This window comes from Primulina huaijiensis, chromosome 7, assembly GCF_012295235.1.
Source record: "Primulina huaijiensis isolate GDHJ02 chromosome 7, ASM1229523v2, whole genome shotgun sequence".
Taxonomy (NCBI): Eukaryota; Viridiplantae; Streptophyta; class Magnoliopsida; order Lamiales; family Gesneriaceae; genus Primulina; species Primulina huaijiensis.
In genome coordinates, this window is record NC_133312.1 from 21,723,865 (window position 1) to 21,740,341 (window position 16,477).

A 16,477-nucleotide genomic window follows, 5' to 3' on the forward strand; every position below is an offset into this window, starting at 1 on the left:
TCTGAAACAAATAAAAAGTATATATAAATTACCTAACGGGGGTCATATCTTAAAAACGATTTAGGCAAACCCAACCTCCAGATTTTCCAGTCTCAAACTATATACAAAACCAGTCTCATTTTCTCGCAGTCGATCAAATCCTCGGCATGTTTATTAGGCCATGCTGCTCGATTATTTAGGTTAATTGGTAAAATTATAAAGTAGAGGGAAAAGGGAATACAAGTAAAAACGACAGACATAAAAAGTTTGAAGCCATCAAAAGAGCCGAAAAGAGATTGAAATGTTTGATTTTAGCTTTAAAAAATCTGCTTAAATGCAGATAAAGCTGTATATTACGATGGAATATGGCAAACTCTTTTATGCTTTAATTCTCAACAGGCTTAAGATTCAAGAACTTTAACAACATGAAATGAAAAGAATTCTATGTCAAAATAATTGATGAAACATGCAATATTGCACATGCAACGTTTTATTATGTTCATAAAATCTTTACAATAAGACAATTATTTATAATTAGTTGGGAAAATTACAATATTGGTCATATATATGATTTTGCTAATTTATGTTTTCAGATTTTCAGTCTCAGTCCGCTATTTTTCTATTTTAGCAATTCTGATTATTTTTCTATTGTGACACTGATATGGTGTCGACGTGTCATTCACGTGTGTGTTACCACATCAACGGTGTCAATGAGAAATGGATTAAAGTTAAAAAAAATTAAACGATACAAGAATAAAACTCCAGTTTGATAATATAAAAAACCAAAATTGACACGATCGTAGATTTGCCTCTGATGAATTTAAACAATCAAAAGAGATGAAAAATACATGCTGTACCTATTATGAATCGGGTCAGGTCCATTGGGAATCCTTCTTTTGCTCGCGTAGTTGAGATCGAACTTTGACACGGCCCCAACAGGCCCGTTTAAGCCACTGTTCATCTTGCTTCCTCCGTTTTCAGCAGCATCAGTTTTTAAGAACTCAACGCCTACCAATAAAAGTACCCAAAAAAACAACTTAAAAAACTTTCTAATACTACAACTCTTCATTTCTCTATAATCAGCTGTGTCGAAAACTGGCTAAGAAACAGTTCGTATCCGTATCATACGACGGAAAGCTAAAGAATAAACGAAACTAGAGCTTGGAAGAAAAATGGGATTCGAGCTTAACAAACGACTCTGCAAGAAGGAAGAATAGCTAGCTAGGTTTTGTGGGATTTTGATGGAGTATTGAGCTTTTGGCAGTATTTTTTTTTCTCTTTTACAGCAGGGATATAAGGTGGAGTTGTGAAAGTATGGTTCCACATATTCATTTTTTAATTTCTTTATTTCATTAAATTGATTATTATTTTTTAAAATATAATTGGTTAGTTTGACTCAATTTTAATTATTTTCTTAAATGTGTGTAGGTGTTTATATCAGTTTTGTCATAAATTAGATTCACTTGGTTTTAAAATAAGTTCCGTTGGCTCGGTTTTTAATTGTAAAATAGTCGAAACACTTGCTAGAAAATAATAAGCGATTAAGGGTAAAATTGCAATTTTCATCTATGCTGACGACTTTCAGTATTATTTTGTTGTCATGACACTGAAATGTCCGATGTAACATTTACATTCTAATTGAAAAATGACTAGACTTGCAAAACAAACAACCAAATCAATTTTCGAAAAATTAAATAAATTGAAAGATAGAAAACTAAGACTTGATTGAGACGATAATAATAGACCGAAATCGCAAAGAAGTTATAAACTCATAAAGTATTTTTTCGTGTGAAAAAATTAAGGATTAATATATAATAATTAATTTATTTCACTCCACTAATTCTTATTGTGGCTGGTTATTCCTTTTATAAGTTGTATGATTCTATTTACTTTCACGAAATTAGAGGAGAGTGTAAAAGAATGATAATTAAAAAGATTAATTACATGACATGGAGAGAACATATCTTGCTTTATGTTCAATGTGACAATGTTCTTTTTTGCTTTGAATTTTGTATATTTTCATGCACTTACGATGCATGCATGCCAATATGACCTAGAACAAATTTAATTCCTTTCGTACGATGGATATTATTTTAACACGATTCCCAATTTGCTTTAATATTGTCTTTTTATTATTTAGATTGGATGTTCTTCTGTTTTTTTTTTAAAAAGAAAAAAATTGAATTCTTTTTAAGTTAAATCACCATTTGTTCCGTATTAATTTTTTTAAAAATAATATAAAATTAAAATTTTAAAAGTGAACAACATTTTTTATTAATTCGAGCTCGAACTCAAACTTAATTTGTGATGCTCGAGAAAATCAAGTTTGATTTCGAAAATTCGAACTCTATCTAGTTCGAGCACTAGTTCTTTGAATTTCTATTTTTTTTGTTTGTTTCCGGTCAAGATCATGTACAATGCTATTATCAACTCTGCTCTGCTTAATTATGTGCTTGACTCTTGAGAGGCTCAAATTTAAGCTGAATTCAATCAATTGAAGCTGTTCTTAATTTGAGCTTTTATAACTAAATGAGAAAATTGCAAATTTGGTTATATTTAAATTTAGCATAATTTTGATTTTAACATTAATATATTTTGTAAATTTTTAGATTTAATTAAGTGCAACAACTATGTTTCACTTCCAATTTTAGCACCTCTTTCACTTCAGTGTTGAAATGCCTTGGACACACATTAGTGATCTTTGACACTATGTTGACCAGTGTCATGTCAGCAAAATCCAACGTCATGTCGTTACCCAGACGCGAAAGGATAGAAATTGCAGAGGAAGTAGGGATATTATACTAAAACCGAATTTGACTAATTAGAAGATAAAAAAAATTAAATCAGACCAAGTTATATGATCGATTTTGATAGTTTTAGCCATATAAAAAAGTCTCACAAGGAACTCAGACACTTCTCACGAGCGCAAGGTATATAGCCGTGACTTTATGAAAATAATTTGACGTGCTAAGATTTATGTTCTTAATTTGAATAATTTACAATATTAGAAATCAAGAATATTATTCTTTCACTTCGAAGACCAAAATTAATTTAATAGTTTATGCAGAGGGTATTAATGGCGGCCTGATCATTTAATGGAAGCTTTGGTGGATATCTTGACTAGAAAGGTGAGAAAAAGAAGATGCCAAGCTTCAAACGAAAGTAGACCAATTAAATTTAAAATTACTAGTTTAAAGCTGTAAAGTTATTAATTCTCTCTCATTTGATGCGAAAATTAATTAAGCCAGCATCCATTTGGTTCAAATCTCACAAAGATTTGCTGTTGGCCGATATTCCAAAATATTAAAAACATTTATTTTGTTTTATGTTTTTCTTTTGGTATCACTATTATTATTTTGTCATTTGTCTATTTAAATTTGATTTGTCTTCTTCTTTTTGTTTTTGATTGGACGGTTTAATTCCAGAGTTATATCCTGATGTTCAATTTTTGCATCACCACTACCTTTGACAACATCTATTAATTCAAAACTTAATTTGAAAGTCATATTTCGATCTGAACGTTTTCGGGATGCCGTTAATAACTTACGAATGACAAGTGTTTTTTCATGTATGGATCATATTTCAATAAAAAGTTGATGAGTTGATCCATTTATATGTATTACTTTTACTGTTATATTGTATTTTTGTAATTTTGTCATTTTTCGTATATTTAGCTTCGATTTTTTTTTCTTCATTTTTGGTTCGACGATTTAATTACACAATCATATCTCGAGTCTCGAGTTTCAATCTTTTTATTATATCTGTTGCTTTGGAGACTTAGAAGTTTTCTGACTTCGGTTATGTTAAAAAAACAACCAGATTTAAATATGCATAGTTTCAATTTACAACTTTAACTTAAATATATATATATTTTTTTTACATACAATGTCATTATTTTCATTATCATGTGAAGGTATTGAGTTTTTTGAGTCAAATGAGTTAATATGCTTCGATTTTACAAAACAACCAAAATGGACAAAACCATATAGTTTTAATCCGATGTGTATTGCTTTGATTGATCTATGTATAATTAATGCATGTTCTTCATTTTTTATTAATCTACTTTTTATTTGTTGAGTACATAGATTTTTATGTTAGCAATGATAGTTCTAACTTTTTTCATACCAAAATTGAATCAGGAAGTTGAATTCATATGCATTAGATTTTGTCATATTTCTCATAAAAAATAAATTTATCCATGAAATACATGTCTTCTTGTTATTTTAGTTTGTGCATTTTGTTAAAATGTTCAAGAATTCAATATCTAATATTGTCTTTTATACTCAAGTGAATTGACATGTAATGTCATTTAAATTAAAACATAGTTAAGGTAAATTATTTATCACAAAATTTTCAATTTCAGTAATTATCGTATTATAATGATTTATATTATTTCATTTCACAACATTTTTAGCTGTAATTTTTTTAAAAAAATCATATTTTAATTTCATTCGGATTTATGATATTTTATCGACAAAAATTTGCTTGATTTTTTTTTAATGCAACTACAATGCATGTTCTTCTTCTTATTATTCTTATAACGTAGATATATTCGATCATGTTTTTTTATTTATTATTATAATTTCATATGATGATTCATGTAATTTGAATCAATTTTTTGTCAATCAATACAGATTCATCATCGCGATATTGTATTGTTTTTCTTCATTACTTTCTTTTTTACTCTCATTCGGTTTTGAAACATGATTGTAAATCAAATTTCATACCCGTAAATAATTGGACTATGACGTCGAAGTAAATGTTATTTATTAAAAATAGAAACTATATAAGTAAAAAATTTAATTTGTATTTTTGATTTGTTATATAGATATGTGTTCATTTTTCTCACCATTTATTATTTGCATTTATACACGATAAGATGAACTTCTATAATCTGATTTTAAATAATTGATTTGCATGTTTCGTTTGTGATGATTTATTATTTATTCACTGAAATTTTTATTATTTTGAGACATAATTATCCAACAACTTTGAAGCAAAAATTTATATTATCATTATTTGATTTAGAGTGATGCATAACCTAAAATATAAGACAACATAGACTAGTTTTGAGGTTGTATTGTTTGTCATTTGTCTTGTAAAAGAATAATAATATGGAAATAACATATTTTTTTGTGGAATATATAAATAAATTGAGACGTGAAATAAATGAGAATTGTGTGAGCGTAATATTAGACTGAAAGTTTTTATGATTGTAAATTGTTTGTATGTGTCCAAATGAGATAGCTGAAAACTTATTTAAGTATAAGTTTAGTTCATTTACAAGAAAAATATATGTTTTAACTAAAGAGAACCTTAGATAATCAAACAAGAGACATGACAAATTTTATTTGAAATTTGACAAATTAATTACTAAGAACAATGATATATTGTCAATGGTAGTTAAAGATGTGAAGAAAAAAGTGAGACTTCAAAAAAAAAAATGAAATAAAATGTAGTAAGACCCAAAGTATGAAAACTTAAATAAACAAAATAAGAAGGCCATGAGAAAAAACAAGGTAAATATCGAAGATATTAATCAACTTCAAAACCAATTATGAAAAAACATGAAAATCAGTCGATGAATTTAATCTAAGAAAGAAACATGAAAAATAAAATAAAATTTTAAAAAGATGAAAAAGATATTGAATGATTCAAAATCAAACGAGGAAAAGATTGAAGAAATTAAATCATGGTTGTTTGAAATGATAGGTAAATTGTGAAAAAATATTTGTTATTAAATAATTTGTGAAAAAATTATGCGTCTACATTGATTTGTAAATTTACGGTCAATATTCATAATGCATTCAAGTCCGTTACTCATGTACAATGCACGTTCTTTGCTACTTGTAAATAATAAAATACTAATAATTAACCTATATATTTATATGCTCTTGCATTTATATTGATTTTTATTTTTATTTTCTGAAATTCCAAAAATAAAGATTTGAAATTCAACCTCGGATGTATCTATTTTCCGTAGCTAATTTTCATCACTATTGTAGTTGTTAAGTCCTGTGTTTTTGGTATTGAGTATTATTTTTAAGAATTTTCATATATTCACATATGATTAAAAAAAATTCATTATGATATAAATTTGCACGATTTGCCTCGACAATGAATTTTATTCTTTTCCAAAAATAAAGAAAATATATATTTCATCTCCAGTAAATTTCTCAAAACCTTTTTTTTTTCAAAGCGAAGTTACGCAATATTGAAAACGAAAACCGAACATACCCTATATCTTGAAAGAGACCAGACCCACTGAAGAGGAGTTGTTTGATTTAAGAATAATATTTTAGGTATGGAACCAAGTTGTTTTTCAGTACCGAACCAAGTATTCTGACAGGAAAAATATAATTTTTACGATGTATATTTGTTTTTATATTATTTTGATATTTTATATTGTCAGATCTTAATATTTATCTCATATCTTTTTTATTTTGACAAGTTTAGTCATTTTTCCAACGTGACGTTGATACAACACTTACACGACACGTATCAATACTTCTTATGAAAAAAACACTAAAATTGCCCAAAAATAAAAGATATAAGACCAAGGTTGGAACTGAACAACCTAAAAATAAATATATATTCTCTCCTAAGTCCTGAAGCAACTTTAAACCAATAGGTGCACACAGACAGTTGAAGTAACCTTGGAGTAGAGTACAAGTCTACCATCTGCAAAGTGGCACACAATAGACTGGCATTTCCTCGCACTACACCATTCCGAAACATTTATTCAACACGACATTTCTTGGATCAGGACCGAAACAAAGTTCATGTACAAATTGGAAGGCGATACCTGTTAAACTCCAGCACATTCAGAATTTCATATGGAACATCTTGAACCTTTCCCGTCTTCTCAACATGTGACTCAAGAACATAAACTGTTGAAAATAAGCCAAAGTTCTTTAAGCATGTAAAACACATTGAAAACCATGTAAACCAAAACAAGTCTGACATAGAGCAATAATGTCTTTAAGCATGTAAAACAAATTGAAAACCATGTACTTAAAGAAAAATACGCCAAAGTTCTTTGCTGCTGTAACCAAAGAAGCTTCATCAGGAGATGCAGCTTGATATCGAATCTTCTCAGGAGAATCATCACCTTCAGGAAGCACTGTATGACAAATTGCAAGGCACCTGAAGAATTCCTATACATGGGGAAATAACAATTTTAGATGATCAAAATCTTACGGTTGCAAACGATGAACAGATTATCATGGGTTCTACAAAAGCTACTAAAGGCACGTTTACTTGAACTGTTTCTCAGGCTAAGAAAACAAGCATAGCACAGCACTTGGGTAGTACATGGATCGACCTTTAAATCCTGAAATGTCTATTCAATGATAAATCCAGGCAAAACCAAAACTAATTAAAAGATTGCCTGTATACGAATGAAAACAATGCTCAACATGGATATATAAGCTGTATTTCAACGTTAAAATTTTCCAAATATAGCGCAAGAAACATCCAAAGGCCAACCTCTACAAGTAAGTACAAGAAAGTTGACAAAAATACAAGACATCAGAATTTCTTGTAACCTATGTTAATATAAATGCACAATGTCAATGATAGACTATAGTGATACACTAGAAAAAAGCAGATTCTAAAATATCAAACTTAAAATCAAATGATCACAGAAATGTAACCATCCGATAGAACCAGCTCTTTTGTCTCAATCAGTCAATCATTGTAGGAAGACAGGCAAGCAGCAATATGGACAGAAGTTGCAAACCAGCTATGAGTAAATTTAAATTTACATTTGGTGTAATTATGCTTCTTAGTAATCAATTAAATAACCTACTTTGCATGACTTAGGATTAGGTTCATTCTTCCAAGCACCTCGCATAAGCCACGCATCATCAAAGTTGAAACCCTTTTCATAGGTTGCATTTGATTGCATCAGAATCTGAAAATCATAGAGATCAGTAGTTGAAGACATGGTAAGCTTCAGATTACTTACTTCACCTTCAATGGCAGATAGATTTACCTCAATCTTTTTTCCAGTCCTCTGAGCTGTTCCCATCTCGATTTCACTGACACCAGAACCGTATACCACGCCACAAATAGAACATTTCCATCAAGTTTCTTGTCAGAGTTCCAGTTTTATCAGATAATATATACTCCACCTGTCGAAAGAACGGGCCAAAATGAACCGATCTAGATTTTACCAAGAGAAATTAACAAGCAGCAGAATCCAAAGTACAATTAAATATTCACTAAAACATGAATTCATCATTTAGTTGCCATATTTCAAAATTAAAGAAAGTGATTAACAAAATTTCCTCTGCAAAGGGAAAGAGGTAATCAAGGAAAAACTCTACCTGCCCAAGATCTTCATTTAAATTAGATGTCTGTGCCAACGCAGGGGTATTGCTCTCGGCATGGTACATATGCAAGTCATTGTTGATAAATTGAGTGGACTGAATAAATTTAGTCATCTGAAAACAAAAGCAAGTCACTGAACATTAATGAAAAGATGATACCGAAAACAGAGCAGAGGAAACTAGTGAGTGCCCTACCTCGACGGAAACATATAGAGAGAAGGGAATGATAGGTTAATAGAGAGTAATCAGGGTAAAAAAAGTCAATACAGCAACCATGATACATTTATAAAAAACATGTATCAAAACTAGACAAGTGAAAAAACAGATTTCTCTCTTCACCACAAAGTTGTTGTTAGGATCAAACCGCTTCTCCGAGCAGTCAAACCACAAACCTGCCTATTGCTTTAAAAAACACATGCAGAAGAGAAAGCAAAACAGAGTAAGTATAAGCTTGTCAAGTTTCTTTTTCAATGGGCTTCTTTTGGATGGAGTTTTCATGGAATTCATCACAACCTCAAACATACAATGGCCATGATTGAAATGCGAACGGATACAAAAATGTGGAAGGACAAGATTGAATGCACGACAATTAGATTAAGACAACACACATATAAACTCTGAGACATATCAAATATCACTTCAATAAAACTTAACAATCATCCATTGTTATTTCTATGTTAACGAAATGCCATCGGCAAAAGGCCATTCCAAGTAGCATTTGTCAGAAATGAAAAACAACTCAACTAGATAAATGAAAAGCAAATATATGAGAGCAATTTGTACAACACAGGTAAATTGAGGTACTTTTGTCTCATGCCCGGTAAATATGACTGCACCAGCAATGTATTCGGTGTTTCTGAGATTACTTCCCTGGAGACATGTAAAACATGAGTTAACATATGATGCAACAAAATAAAAGAAGGAACAAACAAGGAATAAAGAACAAATTGAAATCTAGAATATAGTCATTAGAAAGTGATAGAAATCAAAAAAAATATTTCTGGAATCTCACATATTATTAGAATTATATCATTGATGTGATTTTATTGTGATTTAGTTTTGGAAAGATTTCCACACACACACACACACACACATCTACATTTTCATCACATATATTCTGAAATCAGATGCACTCTTCTTAAAATATAGCCATTCCAGCATGCTCTATATCTCTCTTCTTTTAACATAGAATTAATGCAGCAAACAGCTAGAGCAAATCACACAAAATTAAACTAAAATAATAAGAAGAAAAACAACAAAATTAAGGGTTGAGCTCAACTCAAAAACTGTTACAAAACAAAGCAAAATTACAGATAGCCATAGGCAGAAGATATTGATCTGATAGCATACCCGCAATAAAATTTGATTAGGACTGACAAGGTTTGTGTATTAATAATCATGTTTATGGTAAAAGTGTACAGCGAATTATTGGGTTGCTTACATTGTATTTCGCCTGCATTTAAAATGTAGATTCGATCAGAATATAAAGGAGATGCAACAAGAGATTATATATGTAGTCCTGTCCTATAATTTTTTACGTAACATCCAAGATTTAACAGGTTTTGGTACACCACAACTATCTGGCTCAGAAATTATTACACCAACAACCTAGACCCCATCAGGATTTGTGCTGGCAAGGAATAGAATACCAGCTGGAAAGGATTCATGTTGTTTTACCTGCAACCGGAAAACAGTCAATCATCCAACTTTCATGCAAAATCCAACAAGAATAGTTATGCATGTGGGATAGAATGATTAATTCAGCAGTCTAAAATATTGAAGTTGTAGAAAGGGTATCATGGTCATGAATCTTAAACAGTGAGCAATCTTAAGTTCATTGTCTAAGAATTTGAGCAGATTCATTTATACAAACAATGGGTGAACTGTTTCGAAAAAGCCTAATAGCAGCAACTAAACAGCTATATTCCCTCGTGTAATCTAAATTGCCGTAACTCACTCAACAGCAGCCCCAGCGTATCTCCATCTACTGATGCAAATTACAAACCCTGATGTCGGTAATCCATTATCCAAAATGGCACCTCATAGAAGTTTCTGGCAATACTACTTTCATATAGATAAGACAGGAGATTCACCAAGCTTACCACCAAGATAACAGAAATAACATTCAAAGCCAATGAAATCATTATAGACAGTTCAGAATAGACAGTAAGGCACAAAAAACGAGAAGAGATACAATAGAATTTAAACTACTCCGACAACATCTCCAATTTGTAGCTTCTTCCATGGGATGCATAAACTTGCAATACTTCTGTTGCAACACTTCTATGCATCTCCAACTTGTAAATTCTTGTATCTCTCGTTAAGGAAGCACAAGGCTTAGCGGAAGCACATTTGTTATTGAACTTACACGACTGCATGGGAACAAAGAATTCATAAATGTGTCTACATTTAACAGGCATGTATCGAGATCCGTGATCAGAAGACCAGTTACCTAACTCCCATGTCACTATGCATACAGACTCCAGAATTCTAAAGTTTCAGCTACTAATCAAACAAATAAAGAACCAATGCACATATCATAGAAGTAGAGATACTCGGTATTTTTAGGTATTGAACAGGATACATATCAGAAGAGCTTTCAAACTTACACATGAGTGTAGGCAAAGTCACTCCTCTGCAGTCGTCTATAAGAACCAAGGTGATTCATTCCCATACAACTTTTCTAACCCAGAGTTGAAAACATCCGATAGACTCGAAGAATAAACACTTGTAGCTATATCACAACCGAGTATAACCAATCACTTCTACACAGCATGAACATACATAAATTCGATATCAACTTACAGAAGGAAAAAAAATTGTCAACACATTGCCACCATTCATTCCCGAAGTTGCAGAACAAAGAAATCATACATATATGATATACCAAATGAAAATTAAAAAATTATAATGATAAAAATACTCAAATTGTTCCATCTTTATTGAGTCCCTCACTAAGCTAAACTACTATTGAGGTGACATACCTGACTGGGGTACATGACAAGATTGATATCATGAGAAAGTAGAGATTAGCCACCCTGTTAGCAGAAATTAAAAAAGGGAATATCAGGTAAAACCAGTTAGAAAAACTGACATCGTACACACAAAATTTCGCAAAAATAGGTCTCATATTTCTAGGTCAGCTATGGTCTTTCACTGACTAGGGTTCATAAATCCTAAAAGCCAACTGGTTACATTCGTCTATAAGTCTTATAACACTCACTCTTCTACCTAAAATGCAACAAATACAAGTGATTAGTTGAATTGACTTTTTCAACAGTTTAAGAAACCCAGAATTCAAACCTTCTCTTGCACATATATCTCAAAATAATAATTTTATCATTCTGTTAACGGTTATCCGTAGATGACAACGTAAAATTGGCAAGTTAGACAACTAGTTTAATCTAAATTCTTCTCCCAGATATTTTTCTGATGATAGCAACAGATCAGAGAATATTCCTCAAGGATGACAACTCCGGCAACTATGCAAAGCCCTAAGATACCATCAATATTCACATTGTATTCATCATATTTAGGTTACCTATCTGCTCAAATAACCCCTTTGGTAAAAATGTCAAAAACACACCGAATTACCCTGATAAAACAATTATGGCACTAATCAGACAATGAAATTTGAGAAACCTTTTTTCATCGAATGAAATGGATTTACTGACCGAAAATTCTAAAAAAACAAACGAAGAATTTCAAATATTACGAAAATGATTAACTCAAGCTGTATAATGGACTCCTGTAGCAACTACTTGTACTCGTCCTCGTTTTACGAAAATGATTAACTTAAGTAGTTATAAAATTCATTGTAAGCCTATTATAAATTCATTTTAAATATGTGGGACAAGGAATATCAAAGTTAAAGTAGCACGTGTTATGCAAAAATGAAATTTCAGAACTTGAGTAGCAACGACCAGATCCCTTCGCCTGTCGGTAAGAGAATGCATTAAATGCATTATTCAATGAATGAGGAAAAGGCAAAGTCACGTGGGAATAAATGAGAAGACGTGTATGGAAATTTCACGGAAATTTGAAGAGGAGAAAACGTGTTTTTATACGCGTTTTCACACTGACAGAGGCTCTATAAATAGAGCTCCCCCCTTCATTCTCAAATCATCTCTTCTTCGAGTTTTCTCTCATCTTATAAGTATTTGAGTGCNTCAAGTGGGACCAACAAGTGGTATCAGAGCCGTGGTTTAAAATTTCTTAAAAATTCTGAGTATGCTCTGTGGTTGCAACCTAGACTGATCTTCCGCATCAGAAAATATTTTTTGAGATTTTTTATTTAAGGCGGGATTATTTTATCCAGTCTACTAAAATTGTTGTAGACATAATGACGGGAAGGTACGAGATAGCAAAGTTCAACGGAAGCAATTTTATGCTGTGGAAAATAAAGATACAAGCAGTTTTAAGAAAGGAGAATTGTTTGACGGCTATTGGAGATAGACCGGTGGAGATTACGGATGATGGAAAGTGGAATGAGATGAACGACAACGCTGTTGCCAATTTACAATTGGCTATAACAGACGAAGTATTGTCAAGTATCTATGAGATAAAAACAGCAAAAGTTATCTGGGATATTCTGACAAATATGTACGAGGTCAAGTCGCTACACAACATGATTTTCCTAAAGAGAAGACTTTATACTCTTCGGATGACGGAATCCTCATCGATGACCGACCATATCAACACACTAAATACTCTATTTGCCCAACTCACTTCCATGTGGCATAAAATAGGGGAAAATGAACGTGCGGAGCTTTTACTTCAAATTCTACCAGATTCATATGATCAACTCATCATTAACATTACCAACAATATTCTTATGGGCTTTCTAAAATTCGACGATGTCTTAACTGCGGTTCTCGGAGAAGAAAGTCGGCGCAAGGATAAGGAAGATAGGTTGGTAATCTCGAAGCAGGCAGATGCTTTACCGATGATAAGAGGAAAATTCATGGACCGTGACTCCAGTGGGAGCCAAAGACGAGGTAGATCAAAATCGAGAAGTAAGAAGAAAAATATTTACTGCTTTAAATGTGGCGGTAAAGGGCACTTCAAGAAATAGTGTATGAGTATCGACAAGAGTTCTCAAGGAAATGTGGCCAGTACGTCAGGCAGTGGTGAAATTTTATTCAGCAAAGCAGCAACTGTTGCAGAAGGCAGACACAAATTTTGCGACACATGGATTATGGACTCAGGAGCGACGTGGCACATGACGTCTCGGAGAGACTGGTTTGATCATTATGAACCAGTCTCAGGAGGATCTGTATTCATGGGAAATGATCATGCCTTGGAATCGCTGGGGTTGGTACTATCAAAATTAAAATGTTTGATGGCACCATTCGCACCATACAGGAGGTACGACATGTGAAAGGACTGACGAAAAATCTTTTGTCCTTGGGGCAATTGGATGACATCGGGTGCAATACTTTTGGAAGAAACACACAAAGAGGCAGAACTAGTTGTTGCATCAATAGGTTCAGGAGAAGAATTAACAGTGATATGGCATAGAAAGCTCGGGCATATGTCAGAACGGGGGTTGAAAAAACTCTCAGAGCGGAAGCTGTTGCCGAGACTTACATAAGTGTCACTACCCTTTTGTGAGCATTGTGTTACCAGTAAACAACACAGATTAAAATTTGGCACTTCTACTGCCAGGAGTAAAAGCATATTGGAGCTGATTCATTTGAATGTTTGGCAAGCACCGGTTGTATCCCTAGGAGGAGCGAGATACTTTGTCTCGTGCATTGATGATTTCTCTAGGAGATGTTGGGTGTATCCAATCAAGAAGAAATCAGATGTTTTTCAGATCTTCAAAGATTTCAAAGCGCGGGTTGAACTTGATTCTGAGAAGAAAATCAAGTGTCTGAGGACTGACAATGGAGGAGAATATACCAGTGACGAGTTTGATGCATATTGTCAACATGCAGGCATCAAAAGACATTCACAACGGCTTACACACCTCAACATAATAAAGTGGCGGAGCGGATGAACATGACTTTGTTGGACAGAACAAGAGCTATGTTGAGGATTGCGGGTCTAGACAAGTCATTTTGGGCGGAAGCAGTCAAAACCGCTTGTTATATTATCAATCGTTCTCCTTCAGTGGCGATTGATCTGGAGACTCCGATGGAGATGTGGACTGGGAAGCCAACAGATTATTCTCATTTGCATACATTTGGAAGTCCTGTGTACGTTCTGTACAATGAGCAAGAAAGATCGAAGTTAGATTCGAAATCCAGAAAATGCATCTTCTTGGGTTATGCTGATGGAGTAAAGGGGTTTCACTTGTGGGATCCTACTGTTCACAAGCTTATCATTAGCAGGGATGTTATCTTCGAGGAAGATAAAGTAAAGGGAGACAAAGGCACACCGAATTCAGAAACTACTATATTTCAGGTGGAAAATAAGATGGACAAAGGTCAAGTTTATTGTGAAGCAGTACCAGAGCACGAAGAACAAGAACATGTTGAGTCTGAAGTCTCCAATGTGAGGCAGTCAACTCGAGACAGAAAACCACCAGGTTGGCTTTCAGATTATGTCACTGAAAGCAATATTGCATATTGTCTATTATCAGAGGATGGTGAGCCATCGAGTTTCCACGAGGCTACTCAAAGCTCAGATGTATCATTATGGACGATAGCAATGCAAGAAGAGTTGGAGGCATTAGACAAGAATAAAACTTGGGATCTTGTTACACTACCACGAGGGAGGAAAGCCATTGGAAACAGATGAGTCTATAAGATCAAGCGTGATGGCAATAACCAAGTAGAGCGGTATCGTGCTAGATAAGTGGTAAAAGGGTATGCTCAGAAAGAAGGCAATGACTTCAATGAGATATTTTCTCCTGTGGTTCGGCTTACAACAGTCAGAGTGGTGCTGACATTGTGTGCGGTGTTTGACCTACATCTAGAACAGCTAGATGTGAAAACGGCGTTTCTTCATCTATATGCTCCAACCAAAAGGTTTTGCGGAAAAAGGCAAAGAGAATTTGGTTTGCAGGTTGAACAAATCTCTGTACGGTCTCAAACAAGCGCCGAGGTGTTGGTACAAGAGATTTGATTCCTATATCATGAGCCTTGGATACAACAGACTGAGTGCAGACCCTTGTACGTATTTCAAGAGGTCTGGAGATGATTATATCATTTTGCTGTTGTATGTGGACGACATGTTGGTAGCAGGTCCCAACAAAGATCAGGTCCAAGGATTGAAGGCACGGTTGGCTAGGGAATTTGATATGAAGGACTTGGGACCAGCAAACAAGGTTCTAGGGATGCAAGTTCACCGAGACAGAAGTAACAGAAAGATTTGGCTTTCCCAGAAAAATTATTTGAAGAAAGTCTTGCAACGCTTCAACATGCAAGATAATAAGCCAATTTCGACCCCTCTTCCTGTTAACTTCAAGTTATCCTCCGAGATGTGTCCTAGCAGTGAAGCAGAGAGAATGAAGATGTCTCGAGTACCATATGCATCAGCAGTGGGAAGTTTGATGTTCGCTATGATCTGTACAAGACCGGACATTGCTCAAGTAGTGGGAGCAGTTAGTCGGTATATGGTGAATCCTGGAAGAGAGCATTGGAGCAATGTTAAGAGGATCCTTAGATACATTAAGGGTACCTCGAATGCTACATTATGTTATGGAGGATCAGATTTTACACTCAGGGGCTATGTCGATTCAGATTATGCAGATGATCCTGATAAGAGGAAATCTACTACTGGTTATGTATTTACACTTGCAGGAGGAGCAGTAAGCTGGGTTTCAAAACTGCAGACAGTTGTGGCGTTATCTACAACAGAGACAGAATATATGACAGCTACTCAAGCTTGCAAGGAGGCAATATGGATTAAAAAGTTATTGGAGGAGATCGGGCACAAACAAAAGAATGTTCCTTTGTTTTGTGACAGTCAGAGTGCCTCGCACATTGCAAGGAATCCAGCTTTTCATTCCAGGACTAAACACATTGGAGTCCAATTTCACTTTGTGCGGGAAGTAGTAGAGGAAGGAGGCGTGGATATGCAGAAGATCCATAAGAAAGATAACATAGCTGATTTTCTGACCAAGCCAGTGAACACTGATAAGTTTGAGTGGTGTAGATCCTCAAAAGGCCTAGTAGAAATGTAAGCAGCAGAGAATGGCAAGATTGAAAGGATATGTG

The 16,477-nt window shown here is 33.6% G+C and overlaps 1 protein-coding gene across 26 annotated transcripts; it reads right to left on the reverse strand.

The window, feature by feature from the left end:
* Positions 1-6,519: 6,519 nt before the first annotated feature.
* On the reverse strand, positions 6,520-11,847 carry LOC140981760 (phospholipid-transporting ATPase 3-like). Of its 26 annotated transcripts, none has more exons than XM_073448216.1 (6): positions 11,297-11,847; positions 10,897-10,957; positions 8,310-10,619; positions 7,976-8,114; positions 7,790-7,894; positions 6,520-7,136 (listed from the first exon to the last, which is right to left on the reverse strand). In XM_073448216.1, the coding sequence occupies exons 4-6, from the start codon at positions 8,009-8,011 to the stop codon at positions 6,894-6,896; spliced, it is 384 nt and encodes a 127-aa protein (XP_073304317.1). In that variant the 5' UTR covers positions 8,012-8,114; positions 8,310-10,619; positions 10,897-10,957; positions 11,297-11,847; the 3' UTR covers positions 6,520-6,893. The 26 variants fall into 26 exon arrangements, 25 of the variants coding, with proteins under 25 accessions (XP_073304317.1, XP_073304302.1, XP_073304310.1 ...); XM_073448201.1 differs by adding an exon at positions 10,765-10,817 and having other exon boundaries at positions 8,310-10,684; positions 10,922-11,847; XM_073448209.1 differs by having other exon boundaries at positions 8,310-9,765; positions 9,921-9,989; positions 10,524-11,847.
* Between the last annotated feature and the right edge of the window lie 4,630 nt (positions 11,848-16,477).